Source organism: Salmo salar, chromosome 01, assembly GCF_965601325.2.
Source record: "Salmo salar chromosome 01, fSalSal1, whole genome shotgun sequence".
NCBI lineage: Eukaryota > Metazoa > Chordata > Actinopteri > Salmoniformes > Salmonidae > Salmo > Salmo salar.
The window spans coordinates 142,833,803-142,845,824 of record NC_138291.1 but is presented as its reverse complement, the minus strand read 5'-3'; the positions used below and the strand labels follow the sequence as shown (position 1 = coordinate 142,845,824).

General features: G+C 44.1%; 1 protein-coding gene across 2 annotated transcripts in view; it reads left to right on the top strand.

Moving 5' to 3' along the window:
- myo5b (myosin VB) overlaps window positions 1–11,763 on the top strand; it is an 82,981-nt gene extending 71,218 nt beyond the window's left edge. For both annotated transcript variants that reach the window (XM_014129638.3, XM_014129645.3), the window contains exons 28-39: window positions 180–425; window positions 2,595–2,689; window positions 4,321–4,519; window positions 4,719–4,812; window positions 4,952–5,101; window positions 5,393–5,544; window positions 5,695–5,784; window positions 6,037–6,187; window positions 6,496–6,790; window positions 7,048–7,222; window positions 7,381–7,461; window positions 7,572–11,763. In XM_014129638.3, coding sequence (XP_013985113.1) covers window positions 180–425; window positions 2,595–2,689; window positions 4,321–4,519; window positions 4,719–4,812; window positions 4,952–5,101; window positions 5,393–5,544; window positions 5,695–5,784; window positions 6,037–6,187; window positions 6,496–6,790; window positions 7,048–7,222; window positions 7,381–7,461; window positions 7,572–7,724 — 1,881 coding nt within the window. In that variant the 3' untranslated portion in view covers window positions 7,725–11,763. The remainder of the gene's footprint in view (window positions 1–179; window positions 426–2,594; window positions 2,690–4,320; window positions 4,520–4,718; window positions 4,813–4,951; window positions 5,102–5,392; window positions 5,545–5,694; window positions 5,785–6,036; window positions 6,188–6,495; window positions 6,791–7,047; window positions 7,223–7,380; window positions 7,462–7,571) is intronic.
- The last annotated feature ends 259 nt before the right edge of the window (window positions 11,764–12,022 follow it).

The window sequence follows — 12,022 nt, the reverse complement described above, 5'->3', positions numbered from 1 at the left end:
GCAGCAATCACATCTTATTCTGCTCTATATTACTTTAGTACCTTAATTGGTATCAATCACTGTCATTCTTCCTTACATTGAGCCTTGGCATTTCATTACTTTTATTACCAACGATTACCAAAGTTCAATTTTAGATTGCCAATAAATCTCTTTTGAACTTTGACCTTGTTTTTCCACAGAGACAGGAGTTGGAGTCTGAGAACAAGAAGCTGAAGAATGACCTGAACGAGCTGAGGAAGGCCATCGCTGACCGCGCCTCCAAGAACAGCTCCTCCAATGAGCTTCAGGACGGCTACAACCTGCTGCTGGGCCAGCTCAAGGCAGCCATTGAGGAGCTGGATGTGCGTAAGGAGGAGGTCCTTATCCTCAGGAGTCAGATTGTCACTACAGCCCAGCAGAAAGAGAAGGAGACAACCAATCACATTGTAAGTCACCAAACTGGGAGCTGAAAGTTGACATGGCTTTATTTGTCCAATGGGAAGGGTTTATTGTCCAGTTTATATGGCCCTATTTGTTAATCAAAAGGTTATCTACACATTAAACTGGTACCAGGGACCTTCAAATTAGTCTTGTGAGGCTTGCGTTCTAGGGCAAAACGGAGAACACCACCATGTTCGTGAGTCTCAGCATCTCACACATATCTATAGCTTAAGCAGATGGATTTTGATGGGGAGGTTTTTATGTTAATTAGATTTCCACTGGGGCGCGACCATTGTAGGCCAAGGGTTGAAAGAATGTTCCACAGCTTGTCTCCATGACTCCACAGCAAGTTGTTAGTGGCCCTAGTTATCCAAATTGCCCAGATATATTGCCCAACAATAAAACATAAAAATAAATTAAATAAAAATGTTTTGGTCACATACACATGGTTAGCAGATGTTATTGCGAGTGTAGCGAAATGCTTGTGCTTCTAGTTCCCGACAGTGCAGTAATATCTAATAAGTAATCTAATAATTCCACAACAACTACCTAACACACCCAAATCTAAGCAAAGGGATGGAATAAGAATATATCCATATAAATATATGGATGAGCGATGACCGAGCGGCATAGGCAAGATGCAGTAGATGGTATAAAATACAGTATATACATATGAGCTGAGTAATGCAAGATATGTAAACATTATTCAAGTGGCATTATTTAAAGTGACTAGTGATCCATTTATTAAAGTGGTAAATGGTTTCAAGTCTGTGTCTAGGCAGCAGCCTCTGTGTTAGTGATGGTTTTGTTCAGAAAATGTGGGGTTCCAAATACAATCACACTCGGCCGCCATTTGGGGAACCGTGTTATAGGTTTTGTGACGGTAGTAACGATAGAAGCTCTCTGTGACTGACACAGAACTACATTCTCATGGCTGTTTAATTCCTTACGTTCGGTGGTGGGACAAGCAGAGACCAGGAAATCAACCTCACTCCTCCCTAAAGCTCGTTGTAGTTTTCCAAAAACACGTGATTACCCCCAAATACGTCACTGAGGGTAAAATCTGGAAAATAAAAACACACATCATTTTGATCTACAGAAAGCATTTGGAAGCTGTTTCGGTAACTTGACAAAAAAATGTAGGTAAAAAAAAAATCCTGAACGTTCATTTAAGGATAGCTGATATACTTTTCTTGTTTGTGACTCATGTGGGTTGAAGGTCAACATAATTATTATCATCATTATGCAGCGCAATTGAATTGAGTCAAGTCAGCCAGTGATGGAAAATCACATGATAGTCTTGCACTGTATGTTATGGATTCCAGTGACCTGTATCTTACCCAAACAAAACACTGGAATATTTGATCAAATGTTTCCAGTTGGATTTAGACAGAGGTACAGGCAGACTAGTATGTAACTGGAGAGTGTCATTATGAGACGTATGAGAGAGACTGGCCTCCGTGCCAGACCTCCAACTGGAACTGAGAATGAATGAGTCTGACAGATCAGCCTTTACACTGCAATAATCCAGCGCTGCATTCACCTGTAGTTATGTCCTCCTGAAGAGAGTTCCGAACATGATCCCCACTGCTGTTAAACACCGTGGGCAGCCAGGCATTTGGTTTGAGAGGGAGTGCCTCAGGACGGGAGAGCATGGTGTGCTGGAGGCAGCAGAACAGACAGCTCTCATCCACTCAGGCATTTCCACTTCTACCCCCTCACACCTCTCTTCGCCCCTCACATCTAGGTAATATTTCAGACACTCCTGAGCTGCACTCTCCCAGTCCCACCTGCTAGGTTAGTGGAGGATATGCCTTGCGTGTCATACTCCTTAGAAGGGTGGTGATTAGGACTCCTCCGAGCTGATGGCCTGTCGCTCTGATTCTTCCCAACTGTTGAAGCTGATTGGTTCAGATGCAGATATTAGAGAGGCGCTGGCCTGTAATATGAAAGTGTGTTGAGGGCAGCTGTACTACAATATGGCCTATGACTCAGGTTTATGAGTGCGTGTTAAACACTGACTGGGTTTGACCTAAAGAGGGAAAGAGACAAGTCGGATGAATGTCATTACCTTATAAAGCAGTGGCAGATGTACCCACCAACTCTCTCCCACGGTTTTTACTACCTCTTCAATGGCAACATAAATTGACCTTCATGTCCCCTTCTCTCCATAGGAAACCAATAACTTGCCTGAATGGACCAACAGCAAGAAGCCTATAGACAAGGAGGAGGCTCTGAGGTCCTATCATGGACTCTGTGAGTCTAAGAAGTAAGTGTCTTTCTTTACCTTATATTGGAAGTACGGTAATGGAATACACACTAGCCTGTGGTGAATATGGCCATTTTTTTGTTGTCATACCCACTGGCGCACAGAATGTTTTTTTTAATGTAAATATCACATTTATACTTCTGGATTGACAGGGTGAAATGAGGAAAGTGTCTGGTGGTTCAGTTTTCATTTCATGTGACTACATCAAACTGTTGCCAGTGCTACTATTGTTTTGTCCAACTAGAAATTGCCTAGAGACCTTCACTACTGTGCTTCTATGTCCGGCGCTTAGTCCAACAGTGTAGCTACAGTATGCTCAAGGTGACAGACCAACCCCCCCCCAGGGAAAGCACTCGAGGCGAAGCAGTTTAAGCACCGTCTTCACCCAATCCTTATATGTCCATATAACCAGTGACGAAAACCCCAAAAACAGAACTAATGCTGCTCGGATCTCCCGCATCACATTCAGTCCAGGAAGTTTCTCTCAGTCTACGCGCAGAATCTACCCACAGGAGATTACTCTCAGGGTAACATCGGATCATCTTTCTAATCTAAACTGTCCCAATCACTTTGACGGTATCATGACATATTCATGGAAAACTGTCCTGCTTTTGATTCCACCCTATTGAAATTGACACAGTAATATCCTTCCTGAGCCATCTACCTTCATGGCCCTCTGTCATCATCATTAACAGAACCCTCAGACAGTCAGTGAGTGATGGGACTTAGATGGCACTCAGATTGCCAGGGAGGAAAGACATTTGTGTTGCTCATAATGAGCCACTTGAAGCACACGGGTTCATCTCGATCCAAAGCAATCTTCCATTGACCCGCGATCTATTCCTGTTATATCTTTCATTCTGTGTCCCGGCCCGGTTTGAGAGACCTCGCCTAAATGCCAGGGGGATTTGAACACCTCTGTTGTGTCTGCAGAGCAGAACCTTTTAACCTGGAGGTATTTGTTACACATCCTCGTTATGGCAGAATGCAGGTAGATGGCAGTAATGAGAGGCAGATGCTGATATCACGACACTCTCTCGCCGTGATCGGGTTTTAAAACGGTGATGGTAGTGTCTGTCTTGTCTGTTGTGTGAGAGCTTTTTCCTATGTCAGCTATAGGATTTTAACTGGAGAATCTCTGGTTCTGCTCTACCTCTCTGTGGCGCTAACTCCTATTGCTCTGTTCTGTTTTCTCCTGTCCATTTTTTTGTTTCACTTCCTCCTGTCACTCCTTTCTTCTTGCCATCCCTCTCTTTTCCTCTATCTCTCCGTCTCGCTATCTCTGTCTCTCCTGGCTTTGCCGCCGGCAGCAAAGCTTCAGACTGGGGTTATTTGAATGAAGATGGCGAGCTGGGCCTGGCATACCAGGGTCTAAAGCAAGTGGCCAGGTTATCTTCTGCTTTCCTTCTCTACTTACTGCCTTCCTGTTTTATCCTCTCCCCTGTTCCTATGCCTCTGCTAAAGAGGCACAAACTGTGGGGTTTAAGATGTGAGTTAATGAGCTATGAAACCATACTTAATACAGTAAGTCTCCACACTATGGTACCAGAATGCTACAAGTTAGGCGTTTGGGAAGGTTCAGTCAGCTTTAGGCTTATTGTAACCATCCCCTCTCTCCTCCTTTCCCCCAGGCTGCTGGAGGCCCAGCTCCAGTCTCAGGCCAGGAAGCACAATGATGAGCTGGAGGCGTTCCACACCCAGATTGAGCTGCTGAAGGACGACATTGAGAAGAAGCAGGAGATGCTGAACCACACCATGTCTCTGTCCCCTGAGGCCCAGGTGGAGTACAGTGTCCAGCAGGAGATCACCCGCCTCACCAACGACAACCTGGTGAGAACACTGCAACCAGGGTGCTGACCTAGGACTCTCAACCATACTATTATGATCCAAAAGGCAAAACTGATCCTATATCAGCAGTCCTACTGAGACACTCTGTGAATACAGGCCCAGGAGCACCTATTGGAATGGAACAGCCCAGAGCTCTGAAAGTTAGTGTTGTTGACCATCTTGAATGTTTTTGTTACTATAGGACTTAAAAGAGCTTGTAGAGAAACTGGAGAAGAACGAGAGGAAGCTGAAGAAGCAGCTGAGGATCTACATGAAGAAAGTACAGGAGCTGGAAGGTGAGAGACCTGGAGCTCCTAATGAATTCTGTAGCCTATTCATTTATTGGTCTCACTAAGCTGTAATGAAGGCCAAAGGGACATACTGTATGATGGTTGTTGAAGTATCAGTGACCACTTTGTCCTCTGCTCTGTCCAGTGTCTGTGACTGCAGCAGCATCCCAGTCCACCACGGCCAAACCAGAGATGACCCGTCAGGTGACTGTCCAGCGCAGAGAGAAGGACTTTGAGGGCATGCTGGAGTACTACAAAGAGGACGAGGCCCTGCTGGTCAAAACGCTCATCACCGGTACGACGTGGCGGCAGAAAGTCAGCTCATCACACAATATGACAGCATCCCAAGTGCAAACACCTGTCAAGTCCAGAGCATATCACTATATTCTCAAATCCACACGATGACTACAATGATTACTGAAATTAGCGGATGAACTTGTTCCAGGACACATCACTCTCTGTTTTTTTCGAAATGGAATGTTACTGTAATGTCATTGGAATAACTTATTGTAATGCGGTGTTCATGTAATGTTATTGTGATAACAATGTTATTGTAATAACTAAGATGTGCTCTTTGGCGTTCCAGACATGAAGCCCCACGCTGTATCAGCAACAGTGCCCTGCCTACCTGCCTACATCCTCTTCATGTGCATCCGCCATGCGGACTACATCAACGATGACCAGAAGGTCCACTCTCTGCTCACCTCCACCATCAACGCCATTAAGAAGGTCCTCAAGGTACAGACACAGAGTTGTATTCCCACACCACTCACATACTTTAATGCGGTGCGTAATCTTTGGAAGTAAATTGCGAGGAAAGCTGGGTCAGAGTACAGTACAGCGACTCTGGTATTTGAACGTTCTTTTCATTTTGCAATGCCTCTGCAGAAAAACAATGATGACTTTGAGATGACCTCCTTCTGGCTGGCCAACACGAGTCGTCTGCTGCACTGTCTCAAGCAGTACAGTGGAGATGAGGTGAGGCTTACGTTGATCGATCAGAGATCATTCTGCTTATTATAAACTGGGACGAGATGCTAGAAAGGATGCTCAGTACTTTGGCTGGTTGAAATAAGAGGTAGATTGTATAAATGTCAGTCTGACTACTCCTTGATTCCTCTCCATGCACGATGCATTTTAAAGATGCACAGGCGGAAATACACTTGCTTTAACCTACTCTACAAATTGTAGCTCTCCACAACTCTCATTCCTGTCTTGCTGTGTTCCCAGGCGTTTATGACTCAGAACACGGCCAAGCAGAATGAGCACTGTCTGAAGAACTTTGACCTGGCAGAGTACCGCCAGGTGCTGAGTGACCTCTCCATCCAGATCTACCAGCAGCTCGTCAAGGTGGCAGAGCACGTCATGCAGCCCATGATCGGTGAGGCGCTGGGGTAGCCCGGTGGCAAGAACTGTATGGTCCAGAAGTTGGAGACAATGGACTTGGGAATTGACCAACCGTTTCTTCATTCTGGGTTGATTGTACCGCTGTTTTGACATTGTAAAATCCCTTATTATACTGATCTATATTTTCCACAGCTGAATGTTATAGTTCAGTACTTAGGTTTCCTAAAAGAAGAATAGTGAACCAATTAAACCTATAGATATATGTATGTATGAATTTATGAATGAATGAATGAATGAATGAATGAACATTGCATTAACTATCTCCTCCCTTCAACTGGGCAGTGTCGGCCATGTTGGAGAGTGAGTCTATCCCCAGCCTTGCGGGAGTGAAGCCCATGGGTTACAGGAACCGCTCCTCCAGCATGGACAAGGACGAGGAGGGCCCAGGGAGCTACACCTTGGAGGCCCTGATCAGACAGCTGGGCCAGTTCCACGGGGTGATGGGCGAGCATGGCCTGGACCCAGAGATTGCAGGCCAGGTGGTCCGGCAGCTGTTCTACAGCATCAACGCTGTCACCCTCAACAACCTGCTGCTCAGGAAAGACGTCTGCTCCTGGAGCACTGGCATGCAGCTCCGGTATGTTTATTTATTTATTTATATATATATATATATATATATATATATAACACAGAACCATGCTGGGGATATTATATGTTACTAGGGACTGACCAGGAAAGGGTCCTTAATGCTACATACAGTATAGCTGAGAGGAGCACTCAGTACTGTTAGAGAGAGAAAAGAACTGTAGCTCATTACAGTCGCATAAGGGTTTGATTTAAGACCCGTCACTAAAGAGGTGGGTCTATACTAAGTGTCTCACTGGGATTGGTCAGGTACAACATCAGTCAGATGGAGGAGTGGCTTCGGGGGAAGAACCTCCACCAGAGCGGGGCGGTGGTTAACATGGAGCCCGTCATCCAGGCCGCCCAGCTGCTTCAGGTCAAGAAGAAGACGTCCCAGGACGCCGAGGCCATCTGCTCACTGTGTACCGCTCTCACCATGCAACAGGTACACTCATCCACCTGTTACAGAAACCTGCTACGAGCCTGTTGCACATCAACAATCCTTGAGCATCGGAACGCCCCTCACAACACCGTCTCAAAGATCACAGGAAGAGTGACGTGTCTTGTCTTCATATATTAACCGGTGTCCTATTTGTCATACAGATTGTGAAAATCCTCAACCTCTACACTCCGCTCAACGAGTTTGAGGAAAGAGTCACTGTGTCCTTCATCAGAAACATCCAGGTAACAACTCTCCGTCCGTTAAAATGAGTGATTGCCTGAAACCACTTCCAGTCAAATATAATCCATTTTCCATGCCATTTATTCATGTTTATTTTGTATCTTGTCCTCAGAATCGTCTGCAGGAGAGGAACGATGTCCCAATGCTCCTGATGGACACCAAGCACACCTTCCCTGTCCTGTTCCCCTATACCCCCTCAGCCCTCAGCCTGGAGACCCTTCACATCCCTGCCAACCTCAGCCTCCACTTCCTCACTCGAGTCTGAGGCTTCAGCGAGGCCTACGACAGGCCTGGTTCTTAGCAAGGAGAAGCAGAGCCCAACGGCGCTCCCTCTGACCTGGGAAACTTTCAGTTGTTCTGCTAAACAGCAGAGGGTGACAAGTCTACAGGACTCAATGGAAGGCAAAGAACCTTCCAGCTGACCAACAATGGATACTGTCAAGCCTCTGTCTGTGTAAATCCAGCAGAATGTGTCAAGTCATTCTTTATAGCTGTCCACAACTGCTTCCTCTATTTGGCATCTTCTGCAGGGGGCTATTGAGATCTATTGAGATGCTGTGCTTCATCAGTTCTGTCCCATACAGTCACATTTCTTTTCATTCACTCTAAGGAGTCTCTATGGTAAGCCGACTGTAAATTCATTCCTCTTAAAGATGAATTGAATCTGTGTAAATGTGTGCTCTCACTTCCATTGACTAGGTGTATTGATTCCCAGTTAGCCACTCCGCCAAGCATTCAAAGTGTCCAGTTTTATTTATTGTACAGTAGGCAGTGGTCTACCGTGTCAGTCTGTCTGGCTTCCTCATGATGTGTTAATTGTAGCCTCACTCCTCTCTACACCCTGTCAATGGACAGCAGATCAGACTTGGGAGCAGCCCTGCATTGCAGTGGCTCTGTTTGTGACTCACACTCTACACGCAGCACTGTGGCTCTGCTGCTCTCGATCATTCCTCTGCCTTGAGGAATCCTCAATCTTCAGAGCCCTTTTCTCACTAAGGCTCGAGTTTGATCTTATATAAGAGCCGTATCTCTTCTGTGTTCAGATCAGAGCACACCGTCACACCATCTCCTTACTACACGCTATGGTCCAGGAAGTCTGAAGCGCTCAACAAATCTCTCAACAGAGATTTGTTGTTGTTTTTACTCTGAATTCAAATGAATTGAACCCATATCATCTCCGAATCAAGAGAAGTGAAGGCAAGCTTTGTGGAAGTAAGCGGTTAGTAAGTGGGGTAGATCCATGTGTTTGTGAAGACTAGGGTTGAGTAGAGATGAGCGAGAGAGAGCACTTGAAAATGGGACTGGAGAGTCTCCTGTGCAGAATAAGGTAATAGCCATTCCTGCAGGACAGTCTTAGCCTGGTTTCAAATCTGTTTGTGCGGTCTTGCCAACTCCTGCATGGCATGACAATGACTGGCAAGAGTGCACAAACAGATCTGGGGCCATGCTAGGTCTGCTGCAGGACAGAGGGATTAACCCTTTACACTTGTGGGAATTGGCATATGGATAGGGCTAAATTGAAATGTTTCTCACAGAAGACATATGGAAAGCATATGCATAAGCATGGTAGCCATTGAAAGGGAACAGTTTGGATATTATGGGGAAATTATTAGACCGAAGTTGAGGACACAACAGTTCACCTGGATGTGCATTTTACATTTACTGTACATTTTGCCGCATTTCTTGATTAACAAAATCTGAAAATACTCTGGATACATTCAGTAACAACATAATATTCCCTGGGAAATATGGGGTAGGTGCAACATAATACAAAAAAAATGACAAGGGTTTGAGTGAGAGGACTAACTGCTTTCTCCAAGTGGACACACACTTTAAGTCATTTCAATGCACTTGTATGACTCAGAGAAGAGTCTTCAACTATACGGTGTTTTTTTTTAGCTCTCCTAGCTGTAGTCGTTTTGTTTGGAACACAACTCTGCATCCCCGCCATCACACAATTACTGTTGTTTTCCCAATCCAAAGTCCCGGTCTGGGTCAGGTCTGGGTCAGGTGGGCATCATATAAACGCCTGTTCTATTGCCAACATGTCTAGCTAAGTTAGAAAATACAATATTACAGTGTTAAGCTTTCACAAGGCAGTTCAGAGAAACAGATTTTGGTGCGTCTAGAAAGGAGTCGTGAGTGCATTCAGGTGCGTGTTCCAGAGCAAATTTTCTTTACATTAGACAAACGGGCTCATTCCGTTCAGAACAACCCAGAGTATGACGCCATGTTATCTTGTAACTGTATATCAAACATGGTGATCATCAACGCTGACACTGTATATGACATGAGTTTTAGGATATGGAAATGTGACGTGTTTGGCTTGCTTGTTTGACATCAAAGCGGTATTTATTATAATTCTCAACATCTCATATTTTAAAATACATTGAGTCCTCTTAAATGACAGCATTTCCCTCACTCAGACAACAAAACATTTTGCTAAAGTTTCCCAATTAGCAGGAGGGATGGGGGTAACTTCTTGTTGCACGCGGTGCTCAAGTTCAGAACGGCTGTCAGTCAAAATCCTACAGCGCTGTGAAGCGCAGAGCCAGAGCTCAGATGTAATGTATAGCGTGCTACTGTACATCCACTGCATTCCAATTTAGGTGCTTATCAGTGCCCAAATCTGCCATTTACAACCCCGTACTACTGGAACGAGTGTAAAGGGTTAAAGGTTAAGTGGAAGTGAGAGATTGTTCATTAGTAAGTGAAAAGGGAGAAAATTTAGAAGTGACATTGGATGGAAACGGGAAGAGCCACACAGCTATCAAAGACTACTGATGAGAGAGGAAGAATGAAACCAGACTTCCAATAATGACCACATTTTGAGGCCAAGTAATCGAAAGCGGTACTTGTCTGATTTGTTGCCATTTCCTTGGACTGCTGCCACAGTTGTGAAGCAGAGTGCACGTGGAAGGTCAAAGTAACTTTATTGTGATACTTGGAGAGCACTGTATCTCAAGTTAAGACTGCGAGCGTATCAGCTCCATGAAACTGAAGTAATAAATAACAGATCATGTCTGCAACTCCACTGTTTCCGCACCGGCTATTCCTATTGGATAGAAAACACATACTGTTGTCGGGCCTCTGAAGTTTTAAGCTCGTCTTCAAATCACGTTCAGAGATATCAGAGCAGCTTTTACTAGAACAAAGCCTGTATGGGGGAAGGTTTCTAGCCACTAACATGTACAGGACCATCTTTGACTCACCTTGTTCTTGTATTTTGTTTGGAATATGTTAATGTATTGTTTTTTTTATTACTGTTGAGAGTTTATGGTAAAGGGAGCAGGGTTTTTCTAACACTACTACTCACTCAATCTGAGTGTCATTCCTATTTCCGTTGTATGTTTTGTAGTGTGGTTATATAACTTGGTCTTCTGTCGATTTTGTGCCATTATAGCAGAGAGATTCAGATGCAGGTTCCTATAACATCCTTTCTGCTGCTCTCTACTGTCACTTATAAAGAACTTGATATTGCTTATGTTAAGACTGGAAGTTCAGCATTTTTCACTGCATTCCTCTTTATGTCATAACTTGCGATCGTATCCATTATATCATGAGGCTATACACAGAATAAAATATTTCACAGGGGCCACATCCCCAAAGGGGCCTTCAGGCTATGGGCCCTGTGTGCCATAATAACAGTTAGAAAACACAAACAATGCATACATTTATCAATGTCATAAGTTTCATCGATATAAAAAGAGAGTCACACACTCTATATATAAACTCCCAGTAATTTATTGGGTAAAATCATTGATGAAATTGAACAGGAATCAAGGCTCTGGTGTGTGATTAGAGTATGGATGCCAGCGTTCATACATTGATTGATGTGTTGTCCTTAATTGAAGCTCTTTCTAAAGCAGTGGTCTTACTTGTCCTAAAGTTGAATCTTGATGTGGACTTTATGGAAGTGTGTTTGATTGTATGCAGACTAGTACATGTTGCACAATATGAATTTGGTGACATGGACACATTTATTCTGCCAACATCTCATTGAATGATCAAGGATTGTGAATGATGTATTTAAATGAATATATTTTAGATGACGCATTGAAAGCCCACAAATTATCTGGTTTTGTGGATGAGTGAATGATAAGCAAATGCATATGACAATGTTTTGTATGGTCAGGGTGATGTACGGTTTTCCATCTTATATCTGTATAATTAGGAAACTTATTTAGTCATTGGGGGGGTGGTGGGGGGATTAAAATAGTGTATTGACTCAGTTTGAACAAAATGTAACCTCACAATCTTTCTTTGAAAAAATGTTGTAAAAATGAAATAAAATGTTCAATATATATTTTGTGTTGTGGTTTACTACTGTTACGTCGCCCAGCAAGAAAACCAAATAATGTTGCTCAAACAGAAGGGGGGAACTAACAAAGTCACTGACAACTACCAAAAGGAAACGTGGGGTTTTAGGAGGGGTTCTGAAAGACACTCGTGGGGGTGTCCACGGAAAGTTAACTAGCAACAACAACTGGAACCAAAAAGACACCCACTAAATCTGCCCAAGAACAGGCAAACTAAATTAAAACCCCCACCAGGACGTAAAAC